Source organism: Podarcis vaucheri, assembly GCF_965113315.1.
Source record: "Podarcis vaucheri genome assembly, chromosome: 3".
In the NCBI taxonomy this organism is placed as follows: domain Eukaryota; kingdom Metazoa; phylum Chordata; class Lepidosauria; order Squamata; family Lacertidae; genus Podarcis; species Podarcis vaucheri.
Genome location: NC_138761.1, coordinates 15,431,785 through 15,448,655, shown reverse-complemented (window position 1 = coordinate 15,448,655; position 16,871 = coordinate 15,431,785). Strand labels below are relative to the sequence as shown.

At 42.7% G+C, this 16,871-nt stretch overlaps 1 protein-coding gene across 30 annotated transcripts in view; it reads right to left on the bottom strand.

The window, feature by feature from the left end:
• The window catches only part of NRXN1 (neurexin 1), a 1,008,670-nt gene that overhangs the window by 456,781 nt on the left and 535,018 nt on the right, over positions 1-16,871 (bottom strand). For all 30 annotated transcript variants that reach the window (XM_082217236.1, XM_082217247.1, XM_082217269.1 and 27 more), the window contains one exon: positions 11,616-11,735. In XM_082217236.1, the coding sequence (XP_082073362.1) occupies positions 11,616-11,735 (120 nt within the window). The remainder of the gene's footprint in view (positions 1-11,615; positions 11,736-16,871) is intronic.

The window sequence follows — 16,871 nt, the reverse complement described above, 5'->3', positions numbered from 1 at the left end:
GCAGAATATGGTCACGGCAGCAGCTTTCTATGCGAGGGGGTAAAAAAATGATGCAGAAAGATATGTGCAGATGATAGCTTTTTGATGTCTCTAAGGCATAGCTCTCAACTTTTCCCTTTCATTGCGAGGAATCCTATTCAGAATAAGGGAATTTCCCTTTTAAAAAGGGAAACATTGACAGCTATGCTCTAAGGCAGCACTGGAGACCGCTCTTTGCTTATAGGTCACTTGCTCAGGTTTGAGAACACAAGAAGTCCCCTTACACCAGGTCAAGATATTGGTCCATCTCCTTCAGTATTGTCGATCCTGACTGTCACGAGGGTGTGTATAGGGTTCCTTGGTGAAAACATTAGTTCCACACAGAAATGCGAAGCAGGAGGAACTCAGCTCCCATCTCTTGCGGGGGTGCAATTAGTGCCAGCACCGTCCGTTAAGAGTTTGGGTGTAATCTTTGACACCTCCCTTTCCATGGAGGCGCAGATTGCAGCTATAACAAAGGCGGCATTTTTTCATCTCCGCCAAGCTAAGCAGTTGGCTTCTTACCTCTCTCGCCCTGACCTAGCCACTGTGATCCACGCGACGGTCACCTCCAGACTGGATTATTGTAACTCGCTCTATGTGGAGCTGCCCTTGAGACTGACCCAGAAACTCCAGCGGGTGCAGAATGCCGCGGCGAGACTCCTTACGGGGTCCTCGCTACGAGATCACATTCACCCGGTGCTATACCAGCTGCACTGGCTCCCGGTGGAGTACAGGATCAGGTTTAAGGTGCTGATTTTAACCTTTAAAGCCCTATACGGCCTAGGACCCTCGTGCCTATGCGACCGCCTCTCCTGGTATGTCCCACAGAGAAATTTACAGTCTTCAAACAAAAACATCTTGAAGGTCCCAGGCCACAGAGAGGTTAGGCTGGCCTCAACCAGAGCCAGGGCTTTTTCGGCTGTGGCTCCGATCTGGTGGAACACTCTGTCACAAGAGACTAGGGCCCTGCAGGACTTGACATCTTTCCACAGGGCCTGCAAGACAGAGCTGTTCCACCAGGCCTTTGGTCAGGGCACAGCCTGACTCCCTCCTTTGGCAATCTTCACAGAACTCTAGCCCAATGGTTGCCATCAATTTGATTTGAATTAATTGTATAATGAAATGATTTTAGAATGTTGTACTATTTTATTGTTGTTAGCCACCCTGAGCCCGGCTTCGGCAGGGGAGGGCAGGATATAAATAAAATTTATTATTTATTATTATTATTAACTTGGTTGCATGCCACAAAATCTTAGAGGAAAATGTGAGAGTGCATTATGCAATGAAGTATGGGGCATCCCAAGTACTCCTGAAAAATAACCAGTTGTGGTCTGAAACACAAGCGCAGGAAGCAGCTCCACCCCCATTGCTGTCTCCCTGCTGGACACCCCCTTGAGTACTGATCACAGGACGCAGAATTAATGGGGAACTGAACAGGGAACACTTCCCACGATGCTGCTGTTCTGCTTGTTTTTGTGCTTCAGGATTTTTACGGTAAATATTATTTGGAGACCAACAGTTGGTATGGTGCTGCTGCTCCGCCGAATTTGTTTATGACTGTAATTTATTTTTATATGATGCTTTATTGTTTTAATACTTATTGTACGGGGCATGTATTTTTATGGGCTTGTTTTGTTGCCCAGCCTGGGATGCAAATGGATAACAGCTACTCCAAAGTAAGTCCAAATGAATCCAGTGGGGTTTGAGCACAAGAAAGAAAGTGCGCACCAGATCGCATCTTAAACCAGTTCCCGGCGAATTGGATCAACAGTGCTATACACAGATTAGGCAAATGTGCTGCCGCGAATTTGTGCTCCAGTAATTGGTACAAGCATTGATAGACTCTGTCACCCACTCTGTTGTCTGACATACTGCATGTCTTGCAGGAAGAAAGGCTAATCTTGCCTGAAAATGTTGTCCCTCAGCCCTGTGTATTTGTCGAGTTTGCAAAGGAAACATTTTTTTTTTTTTTTTAGAGAAGGCTGGTTATCCCAGCAAAGCTACATTAAGTAGCTCAAATTAAATATCTGTACTAATAGTAGGTTTCAGCAGTGAGTCAGGGCTGTCAGGAGGAGAAAGGCTTTAGGATACAATCATGGTGTGGCGGGGTGGAAAAAGAAATGGAATTATGCTTACTATCTTAAAGCTCTTTCGTGTAACTGGTAGGCAAAATGGCTAGGATTCATTGGCACAGAAATTAAAATTGCTTACGAATTTGAAGTGCAAAATATCTGGATTTGATCTGCCACACCACTACTGATTGAGCAAAGCCAAAACATTTTTCTTCTGCTGCTTCTCCATTATTCCTGGTAGCACATTCAATTATGGAGATACTATCATTTTGAATATATATTTTTTCTGCCATAAAGCCTCTCTCCCTTAGGGATTTATAGAAAGAGGGCTATTAAATGTGCCATCCTCCTTTTTCTACTCTTCTCTCTCTCTCTTCCCCCCCAAAAAGAAAATAAAAAGAAAGAAAATGTAAAAGCTGAACAGATCCAGGGAGTAAAATTTACGATGCAAAGAAGTGATATTTTTATTCCCAAGGAAATGGCAAATGGCAAAAGATCGAGACAAATAGAATATTCATCTCAAGCGTGTCAATAGAACTAACTTCGATGAAGGGCAGGTATGGAGCACAGGCCTGGAATTTAAGGTTGTTTATTCTGCCACAAGGGGAGAAGAAAGTTATTCAAGTCAAGAAAGAGAAATGGCAAAAGCTTTCTCTTCTGGTTTGCAATGACAGTGAAAAAAGCATGAAAAAAATATTTTAGCAAATTCCAGACTAGGATTTGTTAGGAAAGGGACTGAAAATAAAGTGACCTGCATCATAGAACACCTTTATAAACAAAATCTGTGCTGTGTGGCCGCAGTGTACAACTCTGCACACCCTATTGCAAAATGGTTATCACAGAAATGGAGGTGTCCAAAATGGCCCCCAAAAGGATTTAGAAGGCCCTAGAGGACTTTCCCTAGGAAAAACTAAATTGTTTTCAATTAAAAGGATGGGGAGATGACAAAGAAGGGGGAAATAACTTACCGGTATCTATCCTCACAGTGTCCAGCCATATGCCTATGGGAAGCCCCAGGTGCAACAGCAGTCTCCCTACTTGCAGCCTGTAGAACATCCCAGCAATTCTATTTTCTATTTTTTTTAAAGGCTGTGCAATGGTGAACTACAAGGCACACATCCAGAGTGGCCCTCAGATGCAGGGTTGCTATGGACAATCAAACAGGTGCTGAAAGGCAACTTTAAAGTAGGGCTGCTACCTCTATACCACACTTCCCTGGAGGCATCTGGTCAGTCCCTGTAGGACACCAGATCTAAGCTTAAATGGATCCCTACAGGCAGTGGCATAGGGTGGGTGGCTGGCACCCGGGCCAGGGCAAGTGCTTGTGCCCCAAGTGGCCTGCAGAACTGGGATGGAGGAACTCACCCCAGCCCCCAAAGCCTGGCTCAGGCACAGCTTGCTTCCCCACAGCTTTGGAAGATGGCAGGAGCTCAGCCACATGGCCTTGATGAGGGAGCCTATCGTGAGAGCAACTGGTTTCATCCCTCTCAGACATTTGTATCTCAGGCCACTGTCCCCAGTGGCGTAGCGTGGGGGGTGCAGGGGGGCGGTCGCACCGGGCGCAACATCTGGGGGGTAGGGTTGGGGGCGCAAATCCACGGGTTAGGGGGCGCAAATTACTTGCCTTGCCCCGGGTGCTGACAACCCACGCTACACCACTGACTGTCCCTCTGCTCCCCACACTACACCACTGCCTGCAGGGCCTCTGAAAAGGCTGGGGTGTCATAAGCCACACAACATCTAAATGCAATCAGGACAGAACCACCAAAATAATCTTCATAAAGATTTGGGAATTTGTTCTCTCCAGATATGTAATGGAAAGGTTTTTTATTACTATTTTTATTTTCGATTTCTCACACGTACTCTCTCTGTGTGTAGTAGGTCTGAGCGTGTCATGATTTAAAAACAAAAAAGTAAACCATAATAAGACCCCAAGTCCACTTTAATCATTCTTATGATTCCCTGCAGAGGATGAGAGAAAATGATGTCTTTTTCCCCCCAACAGTCTTTTTCCTTTTACCAGTTTGGTGCAATAGAGCACTCACTCCGAGCCTGGCCCACGATTCCAGTTACATAATTACTGCCTCTTGAGAAACCACCACAATTACTGCAAAGCTATTCTTGCCAATCTGGAGCTTCACAAATCATAAAGCTCCACTGAGACTAGATGCACATCAGACACAAATGCCCTTCAAGAACACTTCGGGAGGGACTGTGTGTAGGATCATTGGATAAATAAATAAATAAAAAATCATTACTGAAAGAAACACCAGTCAGAGAGAGATGGAAATGAATGCTAGCTAAATAATGCCTAAGAGAGGAGTGCAAGAAGCTGTCTTATACCACCTCAATCTGTTTGCCTCTTCAGCTTGGCATCGTCTAATCTGACTGACAGAGGTTTTCCTACATCCTGCTAGCCACTCACTTCGCAAGTCACTTTAGTCCACATTTTGTGAAAAAATAGCAGCATAACAACAACAACAACAACTCTCTTTTGGTGAACATGCCAAGGATTCAACCTACGTCCCTTTGAATGCATGGCATGCATTCTGCTGCTGAGCTATAGTTTGTTCCCTAGAGAAATGTTGAGGTCCAAACCTGCCTACGATCAGGTTCTCTAATCAGAGAGCTTTCCCATCTAGATTTGTGTTGACTAGTTACACTTCACTCAGTAATGAATCAAATACGTTCTGAGATACCCAAAGGCACTCTTTCCTTTATTATTCTTCCTTAACCTATCCCAGGGTAAGCCTTGACCCTGAAAATTCATTTTAAGGGTGTTTGTGCAGTTTCCCTGTAGACTGCTCTGTACATCTATAAGCTGAATGAAGGATTTTTCCTCACTATGTGGCAGCCAACTAACTTGTTCTGTGCTATAACAGCAGCAAGAATACTCATTGCAAAGTATTGAAAGACACAAGATTTACCCACTCTGGAAGAATGGCAGATGAAGGTGATGGATTACATGGAATTGGCAGAAATGACTGGCAGAATTCGAGACCAGGGAGAAGAGTCGGTGAAAGAAGACTGGAAGAAATTTAAAGACTATTTACAGAAATATTGTAAAATTAATGAATGCTAGAAGAATGTTGGATAGAAACTAAGTGGTTTCCAGCTGTAATGCTTTAAGAGATAGGAAAAAAGGTTTGCAAAAGGGCAAACGCTTAATGGTAAGGATTTGCTGAACTAACAAACTGAAGTGGAATACAAAAAAGGGAGGTATGAGGAGGTCCGGGGAAATAAGTGTAAGGAAGATATGTTATGGAAAATCAATGTGTTTTTTAACTGTTTTTATTTTGTATGTTTCTTTTTATTTTCCATTTTTACTGTTATACTTTAAAAACTTTAATAAATATCTTTTTTTAAAAAAAACTTGTTCTGTCAGCGCAAGGATTTCCATGTGCACAATGGACTCTGTTCTGGTTCCCCAACCCTCCTGAGCAGATTTTGGGAAGGTGTGGAGCACATGAGGAGAGAACGTTCCATCACACAAATGAAAATCCTTGAGCTGATGGAATGAGTTAGTTGGAAACTGCCCATGGAAGTTGACCACAAATCAATGGTGGGCACATGTCGCATTGCATAGTACATGCAAGTCATCTTATTAATCCTCTCTGCACATCTTCTGCCTCCACATAAAAGCATAAGGCGAACCTGCTAGATCAGGCTAATGGCCAATCTGGTCCTGCATCCTATTCTCTCAGTGGCCAACTGGATGCTTGTGTGAAGCCCACAAGCAGGATTCGAGCAGAAGAGCACGCTCCCCTCTGGTGGTTTCCAGCAACTGGTATTCAGAAGCCATGCTGCCTCCAACTGTAGATGTATAGCACAGCCACCATGGTGTCAGGAGCGAATGCGGGAGCCAGGCCCTGTGACCAGTAGGACTTCACAGGACTGGGGCCTTCCTAAGTGTGTTCTGAAGAGGCAAGGTGTGGCCGATTGGTAACTCACAGCACCTGGTGGCAAGAGCCAGGAAGGGATATAAGGTCAGCATTTCCCTTCAGCTCTGGGCCACAGCAACACATTTCCTGCCTTGCTGTGTTTGGCTCCTTGACTCCTTGACTCCTTGCTTCTTGATCTCGTGACTCCTTGCTTCCTAACCCTCGGACCCCATGGCTTCTTGACTCCCGGCTCTCTGATCCTTGGACTCCTGGCTTCCTGACTTCTGGCTTCTGGACTCTCGTTCCTGCCCCCACCCCACCATTTTGCCCCTGGTCCCAACTCCCTCAGCCGGGACTTTAGCTCGGACTGTGACACATGGCTAGCAGCCATCAATAGTCCTCTCTTTCATTCATGATTTTGTCTAATCCACCTGTGTGCTACCCCTGCCCCCATGGGTTTGCCGCATGCCTCAGAACCTTGATTATGCAGGATTCAAAATTTTGCAAAGATATGAGTAAAGGAGACTCCCCTGCTTCAGGCATTCAGCCCCCAATACATGGCGGGAGGGAGGGTTCTCATTAATGGCCAACACCTGACACTTCCCCTCACATTATTCTGACTGTGTGAGAGGTGAACGACTGAAGAGGCTTTGTAAAATGAATGTAGAAGGGGCAACTGAAAGCAGAGTGTATGCCCCAGAAGGCTATGTGCCCAAGACGATAAAAGAACTCACACTTCTGTGATGCATGCCCTTGCGCAAGCAGGTGTACAACGTGAGAGGAGGAATGGGCTAGGCAAATCAGCTCCTGCACATGCAACAGTTTCTATGGGTGCAGTCTGATACTCCTCACACAAATATGTTGGAGCTGTCTCTGTCAGACGGCTTCGTTAGGGGAAAATATGAAGTAGGTGAGAGTCATGGCTGCAGTTATGTAACCGAATTCCAAGGACATGTTCTGTCAGGTGCACTACTGATTCTTGTCATTCTTTAGGAACATATCGGGGAAAGGAGCTGGATGTTAGAAGAGTGACTAGTGGGGTGCCACAGGGTTCTGTCTTGGGCCCGGTCTTATTCAACATCTTTATCAACGACTTGGATGATGGACTCAAGCGCATCCTGATCAAATTTGCAGATGACACCAAACTGGGAGGGGTGGCTAACACCCCAGAGGACAGGATCACACTTCAAAATGACCTTGACAGATTAGAGAACTGGGCCAAAACAAACAAGATGAACTTTAACAGGGAGAAATGTAAAGTATTGCACTTGGGCAAAAAAAAGAGAGAGGCACAAATACAAGATGGGCTTGTTCACACATTACACTGGACACAGGTACTAGCTGTTTCTGCACATCTGCAGGTGATCATGTAAAAGAGTGCGTAGCTGCTGATTTGCGTAGTTCCAACTATTTGTGTACACTGACTGTGCATTCATTGAACTTAGTGTGTGAACACATCTTGAATGTGTACAAATAAGACACTACGTTTCTGGATATAACAACATCTAGGAACCTTGGCGTTGGGAAGAGTAGAGAGGAACATTTGATACAGAGGCTCTAATTTTGGGTCAGGATCATTTTCCAACCCTGTGCTTACAGAAAAGCTGGCTGCTTTGGCGGGAGAACAGCTCAAGCTACCAAAAAAACCTGCTGTTACTAATACTTAGGATGTTTGTAAGAGTAATCATTAAGTGTCCTTTTTGCAGAGTTTCCTATATAATCCTCGTTCTCGGGAACATTTTCCCCCTACCAGTTGTCTTTGTACTGAACAATATAACACCTTCTATTATGTCACACCTCCTAAAAATTGCAGCCCTGCATCTACAAGTGCCTTATTATCATCAGTGAAAAGAAAAGGCAACCTCTGTGCCATCTGAGGCCAAAACAATCTTGCATTGTTTCCCTTGCAAAGAATGGGAAGTAGGACATGCCTGGTCTTTGCAATTATCAAGGTTGGCAAGCTTACAGGTGAATGCATGCTGATCAGGCTTGGTGTCAGCAGGTGGTCTCCATGGGCAGTTTGCCAAGGATGTCAGGATAAACTGCATCACTCTGGGTGCATTTTTGACCATTACAATGATGGCCTTGTTGGTGCTCTATGGAGGAAGGCAATCTGGTGTTCATGAATGGAGTTTTTCCCCATCAATTACCACCATCCTCTTTCTAGTAACTCCCATGCTTTGGATCAGCTGCAGTTTGCAACATGGAATGGTCACTATTTTATCACAAGGAAGCAGTGTTTTGAAGTGGTTTTTCTTTGCAAAGGACTTTGATAGGTGGTGTGCAGAATTTGGTGGATAAAAGTGTCCAGGGCCCCCTCCACAAACCAAGGATTCTCAAGTCTTGTTGTTAAGATACGAAAGCTTCGTCCACTGCTGTGTCTGCTCTCCACAAGAGGAGAACCCACACTGAAAATGCCATCAACACATAAAACAAAAGAGATCCTTATAAAAGCCACTGGGATGTGCAACCATGACATTAGGGTTTAGCTTCATGGTTATGTCTTATTCTGACTCTAGTATTTTATGCCTAAAGAGACCATATTTTCAACCAGTCTTCACATGCATATGTGAACCAATGTTATGTTTCCACACAAGTCTTTGCACAATATTTCAATGTTCTAGTTTTTAACAATTTGCACTTACTCCTTTGTGCACTGAAGCATTTTCATTATCTTATATATTTTAACCCTTGAAACAATGTAACTACGAAGCCCATGATGCAGTGTGACCACAAGAAAAGCATGCATCTATGAAAGCACTTGGGCTCTTAAATTAAAGTGACCAACTGATCATATTGAGTCATATTGTCAGAACCAACCAATGTTCAAATCAGCAGATTGATATGCCACAGAATTTTGGCAGTCAATCTGAACTGCAAAATTCAAAACACCGTTGAGTTGGCCTCACACATTATTTCATGTAGGCCTATGCCAGGCAAAATGCTGGCTTTGTGAAAGACTATCACTTTGAGACAAATGCCAGCAATCTGGATGCTGAGCGACTACTTCTTAACTACAATAATTATTTTTATGAAATAAGTAGGTTATCATCTTTCATAAACTGCTCCCAGTCTCTTAGCATTTTTTTTTTAATCTGCAGCACCGCAGGAATCAGATATATAAGTGTGTGTGTAATCTCAGCACAGATATCTCTCAACCATTACATCAACATTGTTCATGTTCACAGTTTTTGCCCATGTTCTCTGCAATGGAAATTAAGGGCAGAAATAATCCAAATCTCAGAGGGAGGAATCAAACGAAAGCTAGAGGTGACATAAATGCCAAGCCTCCATGAATTGAGGTCACATTGGTTGACACAGTGAAAACACCAACTTGAGTACAGTAATTTGTGCAAGTTTGATGAGCTCTCTTAAGCCCAGTTTGTTGGGGAATAAACAGAGATAAGCAATCAGGCAAGGTTTCTTGTGATCCATTGAAAAATACATGGGACTTCTCTATGAAATAGTTTGCTTTTTTAACCAGAGCTCCATCTTAAAACACCACCAGTCTCCTTTGTCCTGTTAATTCCCAGAAATACGCTTTAGCAGTCACTCACTCCAATCCAGCAAAATTGCCGGGTTTTTCTACAGTTTTTGGTGTACAAATTTCACAACATGTGTGCTTGGGGAGAAAGATCATACTGGTAAACTGGTAATGGATGCAAAACAAAATGCTAATGTCAAGAAGCAGTGAGATCTTAGGGTAATTTTCAACTCCTGAGAAATGCCAAATGGTGTGTTTGCACTGCTGAAGCAGAGAAGAAGAACCTAAACCTGTTTCATGAGTTGATTAGAGGTCCACACCAACAGTATAACCCTAGACATTTCAATGCAGAAGTAAATGCCTCAGGGTTCATCTGGGTTTACTCTAGTGTATGTGTGCATAGGATTGCAGCCTTAAGAAGCTAGGTTGACAACTGGTATTTACCATCCTTCCTGGTGGCTGCTGAAGTATAGCTCAAGTCAATATAGTTCTCAACACCTATGCTAAGCTGCTTCTACAGCAGGGTTGGGAAAGCTCTGGCCCTCCAAATGTTGGTGAATTTCAACTCCCATCACCCCAGACTATTGGCTATGTTAGCTGTGGCCAATGGGAGTTGGAATCCAACAACATTTGGAGGGCCACAGGTCCCTCATCCTTTTTTCTATAGGTTATTTTAAAAGTGGAATATGCAGTTCAAAAGGATTACTATAACTCTGAGCTGGTATCTTGCGAATTCTGTATCAGAAATCTGTAAGGATCGCAGCTACTACACCAAATGTGCTCCAGCGTCATACCACTGAAACTCACCTGAAATCACTTTACAATAAAGTATACTCTACAATCAGACAAATGCCAAGCAAAACACAAAACAAAACAACAAATCACTCTTCATACTTATAAATAATAATAATAATATTTGCAAACTGGATTTTCTCTGACCAATGCAAAACAGAAGCATAGAGGATAATGAAGTGAATTTGAAAGACAAACAAACCAAACAAACAGAAAACTATAGAAGCCTGTGTGGTTTTCTTTCGAAGCCTCCTTCCCAATTCACTCAGTTTCCTCTTAATAATGTGGGAATAAATTTTAGGCAGAGCTGTTATATCATCCCTTTCAGGCAAAAAGGGGTTTAAACTGCACTTAGAGATGCCTGCACTTTACAAAGACAAGAGAGCAATTTTAAGTAAAGATGACGAAGATCAGTTTTCATGAGCTTATTCAAACATTCAGACAAGTTCACACTTCCTCATCTCCCCATGTGGTTGTATATACTGGTATACCGCACGAAAGGGAAAATTTGTGAGAACTGAGCAATACAGACAGGGCCACTGATGGCATCGCTATGGCTGCAATTGTCGAGAAAAAACTGCAGCTGGGTTTACGGGAACAACCATCAGCTTCCCACATGGAGCCTTTCTCCACCTAAAGCCTTTATCACAAAATAACAGCATGATCCTCTCACCATGGTCCATTCAGATACTCTCCCACCAGGGGTTAACAAACTGAGCTTCACCATGTGGTGCTGAAGAGGTGGGTACCTTGGCCAAATCATCCTATGGCACATCTCAGATGTTTCCAGAATACCCAAAGCGATCCCTCATATCTGGAGGGTTATGCGATCGGTAAGTGATACCAGCACTTATTCAGATGACATTTAAGCAAAGTAAAAACCCTGTGTTATCACTACTTGACAGAGCATTTCATGTCTCCTAAAGCAGCTTGACGCAGGAAGGTAATGAGGGTTGTCAACTGTTTCACAGTAATTACAAGCCTCGTGATATAATGTTACAAAATTACAATATATCTTAAATGATGAGAATTTCTCTCCACCCCCCCCAAAAAATGTCCAAGATAAAAGAAGAGAGAGTGAATATATATATATATCCATGAATAACGTGTAATATTCAAACATGTGCATTAGACAGAAATTCCAGCATCGTATTTCCGAAGTCTCCCCACACGTCACGTTCTGGTGGGCAATTCCTAACGCACTGCTTCCTTTGAACATTTTTTAGAAAATAATCTTTGCAGAGTTTGCCAGTTCAATTAACTATATAAGGTTAAAATAATGGACCATTTCAGACACTTGCTTCCAATGCCTCAGAGCCTTTAAGACTTGTAGCCAGATAGAAAGAGAGTCTCTAAAGTACTCACGGTCATTACACAGCGTTCCACTGAAAGAGGTCATGCTACAGTCACAGCTGAACCCATCCCATTGCTGCAAGCAGACTCCTTGGTTTGCACACGAGTCCTCTTGACATGTCGTGCTGGGGCCTAACAAGAATACACACAGAAAAATAAAACTTGGGCTTTTGTCTTTCATTGCGACTGCATTTTCCATTGGATCACATAGGGTAGTTGCCAACATCTCACATGTAAAAGAGCAAACTAAGAAAAAGAACCAATAGCAGGATTGGCCATATGCATTTATATATATATATAACCTTTTATGAATAGGCATATGGCCTTTGGTTTGTTAACACAGAGGGGCACGAAGAGATGAGCTCATTCAGAAATATGACCAAAGTAGAGAGTTAACTCAAGCAAAATGAGTTGGTGGTGATCATAAACATTGCTTTTGCAACATTTCATTTCATTGCGACATCTTTTGTTATCTCTGTCCAGCATGATGCGTTCTGCACGGTACAGTGGAAAACAGAATCTAAAACTAAATAATCATCATAAAATTAAAAATAACTTAGAGGGGAAAAAGTGCTGCCATCTCCAAGCAATGATTTGATGAAAAGCTATGCCTGTAGAAAATCAAGGAACGTTTGGGTTGGCTTCTTTATTTATTTAAAAATCTATACATTGTGTATCGATTTATTAGCAGGAATGTTGGCAAGTATCTTTGCACATGCTTCAAATTATCTCATGCAGGGTTTCTCATTTTATTAAATATATATACGTTATAATTATATATATGGGGGGAGGGATCCGCCAATTAACGCACCAGCATGCTCAAAAGTGACATACACGTGAGAAACAAAGCTATTCTATTTCTAGAGATCATAAACCAGACCACTAGGGGAAAAATAAAGAAAAGAATTGAAAGAAAAAGGCATGATCAAAGCACTAAAGCAATCACTATACAGATAGACACAAGACTGAAAGCCTTTGTGCAGAATATCCTGTAAGAGGAAGGTTCCTGCTTCATTATTTTTTTTGGAAGGGGAAGAGTGGAAAAATCCGATGCAACATTACACACACCAGTGCAGATGTGGCCGATGGCTCCCAATGCGTATTATGGGTTTCAGTCTTGCTTAATATACACAAGGGCTATCTACCTTGCAAATCAGCTTTCATCAATGCAACTTTGCCAGCAAAATAAAAAAAAGCAAAATATATTAAACGTTAGTAAGCAAATATCAAAATGGCAGCAAACACAGAAAGACCGTTCAGAGACAAAAGTGCATGCTGCTCTTAAAATTGAAAAGAAAGCCCATGTAATGCAAATAAATTAATACTAATAGACATAAATCTCCAGGCAAGCCAAAATGAGAATGCAGTAATTTGCCAGCATTTACTACAAATATAATGGTTAATTGAGCTGATGACATGTAATGAAGGAGAATTAAAAGCACTCCTTTCTATACGATAGATGTGAATGCATTAGCAAAGTGAATGCATGGTTTAATCCTGACTAGCCATTTGTCATGTTCATACACAGTCAGTTCAGTCATTAGCACATTATCTTCTTCGATCTTCCTCTTCACTAGGCCTTCTGCTGGAATTGACAGAATTAGGACTGAAATTTACATCAAGAACCACTTATTGCTCTTCAGTCACAGATGCACTTGCATTGCTCCCACAATGCACTGGGCCAAGGTCGGAAGAGAAGGTTTACATTTTTCATTCATTCCTCTTTCCAATCATGTTCCTGCGTGCAGGTTCCTTGGGTGACTTTTAATGAAATGGTCCATGAGAAGGCACTTACCAACTCAATCCAATATATACCCAAGTGCTCAATTTTAGGTAATGTCATCTCTGGCAGTTGGGAAGTATGCCAGGAAGTCATCCAATTAGCTAAGTGGACACAGCATTTAAGTGCCTGAAACCAAGCCAGGGCAGTCGTCAGCTTGATAGGATCAGATGTAAAACTATTGGCCTTTAGCATCATCTGACCCCTGCTGGATGGGAGGTGCATCACCACCACACCACCTTTACATAGTTGCTCAGTCAGTTCTTGTTGCTAGGTAGTTGTGTTTATGTGTATGTGTTTTGAGTTTTGTTTGAGAGGTGGAATTGCATGCCTTGGTGAATGAAAACCAGTGTGTTAATTGGATCTACACAAAGGTCAGAAAATGCTATAGCAGTTGCGTGAGTGCACCACCATATTGTTGAAGCCTAATAAGGGTATACCCACAATGGGAGTTAGGCAGAAACAGGCATGGCCGTGATCCAAAGTGGGCAGTATAAGCAGAGGGCCAACAGGAAAAGGTTGAGCAGCAATTCAAAAGCTCAAGGACTGGAATACAAAGCAAAAGTGGCCAGTGGCCTTTCCTTCAGTACCCTGGACAGTTCCCAGGAAAGACAAACTTTGCTCCAACAAATGCTGAATACTAATTAATGCTAATTAACCACCACCTTATATAGTTCCAGCCCCAGCCCCTTCCTAGATGCCACATATATTCTTAAAGAGGCACACCACAAATCCTGGTGGCTGATCATTGGTTGCTTCTTCAGCAGCCATGCTGCCTGCAGTGGTGAGCAGGTTAGGCATGTTGGATCATTGAAGCTGCAGATTCTGGTCTCTCATTGGCGCTCCAGTCTCTGAGAGTCTTTGTTTTATGGTCTCATTTCTGGAGGTCTTAGATTCAGGTCTCCTTTGGTTACTGACTCAGCTATCCCATCTCCCTCTTAATCAGCGTCCAAGTCACTGTTGGTAGTCTGTGTTATGTCACATGGCTCCCAAAGCCAACTGCTCTTGATTTCCATTTACCACAGCAAAACTCAATCTGCTTTGGGGGCCTTTCTGATGAGGGAGTAAAAGTGGCTGAGATCAGTGCTAGGCATGGAGAGAAGTAGTAACGTATTGCTAATTTTGCTCTATGCCACACTTTCCATGGGCCAATCAATCAATCAATCAATCAATCTACTACCCTTCATCTGAAGATCTCAGGGCCATTCACATGATAAAAATATTAAACTCATCTTCTCAACATCCCAGTTTGGTTGTGCGAACAGAACTGATTATCTAAGCCACTGACCAGTGTTCCATTACTTTAACAACTTGGACAAGTAGAACATGTGATATTTAAGGATTTGGCCATTACGTCATTAACTGGCTATTTTAATGCCAAGATCTAATAACTTAAACTGTACAACACCTTATGCCCCCTCTCTCACCAACATTAGAAAGTGTTATCTAGACACTTTGCAAAATAAAGTGAAATTACCTTTAGGTGTTTGGATGTTGTACATTTATGCATTTATTTACACATTTTCTATTCGATGTTAATCATCAAATTAAAATTAGAAAGGGGTAAAAGAAGAACAGGCGTACGTAAAAAAGAAAATCTGGAACAGGCTGGTTTGGGTTTTCTCAGGGTTTATCTGTTTGAGCTTAGTTAATCAAGTGATACCTTAAATCTCTCATGAACTTCCACACAGGTGGGGAGGGGAACCTTTTATCTTGGTGGGTCATGAACTGGCCATGTCATTGTGATTTTATGTTTTCACAAATTACTTTGCATTACAAAGTACTCTGCACACTGCTGGTGTCAAGTGTGTAGATTTTATCTGGAATATGTTTTAAAGTGCTTATCATATGCCTGACAAAATATTTCCGATACACCTACAGATTTAATAATACAAGAAGAAGAGTTTGGATTTGATATCCCGCCTTTCACTCCCCTTCAGGAGTCTCAAAGCGGCTAACATTCTCCTTTCCCTTCCTCCCCCACAACAAACACTCTGTGAGGTGAGTGGGGCTGAGAGACTTCAAAGAAGTGTGACTGGCCCAAGGTCACCCAGCAGCTGCATGTGAAGGAGCGGAGACGCGAACCCGGTTCCCCAGATTACGAGACTACCGCTCTTAACCACTACACCACACTGGCTCTCTAAGCAGTATTATTGGTGCCGCCCAAATGCCCCAGGAACAAAAATGCATTTGCCTGGCAAACAACATTATTACAAAGCGTCAAGTGGGACTCTCAGGGGAGAACATTCTAGAAACTGGGGGCTACTACAAAGAAGGCCTGATTTCTCACTGCCACCCTCCTTTGGAGGTATCATGCAGAGAAGGGCCTTGTATGATGATCCCAGGGTCCAGGCAGATTCATATATGGAAAAGCAGTCTTTAATTTAAAGCTGAATCTACTGTATCAATAAAATCCATATGACAGAGGTATGATTAATTGGGTTGCTTCTGTCTCTTCGCCTGTGTCCAAATAATATTGTTTTTCAGGGATAGCAAAATGGCTAGTTTATTGGGTTTAACTGAGGGACTGAGTCATGTCACTCTTTTTCTCACCTCATGTTGGAAGTAAATGTGGAAACTGATCTTTGGGAAGGGCCAAACACATGTGTTCAACTGGCCCATCAACATCATGCTTTTGAACCTTGCCAGGTACATGACAGTAAAAAGCGGTTGTGAGAAAAGAACTGTGTATACTACTGTGAGCTCCTGGGAGAACAAGGTGGGGATGTAAATGCAATAAAAACATTTTTTAAATGTGGGGATGGTTTCTATGTTGAGAAATCTAAGATGGCCTCAAACCAGAAACCAAATTGCACATTATTGCCCAATTCCTATGTATTCTGCTACGTCCTTCAAACATTAAAGCTTTAATGTGGAAAAGTGAAAGCGGATCACTGATGTGCTGGGGATGCAGACTCCACAAATCCAATTTGGGATGGTGAGGATCCTCTGCCATGGATATTCAACCCATTTTGGTCTTGGCTGATGTGGAAGGGAGGGTAAGTTAACCCAACAAACACCTTGACTTTCCCTGGAAATTTGACCCTCTCCCTCACAAGTGACCTGGCCCTCCAAACTGCTTCTTTTTTTTTGGGGGGGACACCAGTCTTGATCCAAACCCAGTTCTGTTTTTCTTTGGGTATGAACCTTTCATCTACACAATAGGACTTCCTTCATTCTACATTCGTACTGAAGTGTAAGGTTTTGAAACTTTGGCCAGTTTTGTTATTCTGAAATGTTTTTAGAAAGCCTGTGCAGTTGATGAGCCTTCAAATCACAAATAGCCCATCAAACTCATACCATGGCCTGCTAGGTTTGGTAAAATCTCCATGTCTCTGTAGTCACCAGCAGAGAGCAAAGCCATGAGATTTATCAAGCTCCTGGTCAGCCAACATATGTGGCTGGTGGGCTGAGTTGTCGCTTTGAATGCTGCAGGTTAGGCAGTAGGAATACAGCAACAAAACAGCCCAACAGAACATAGGTACAGG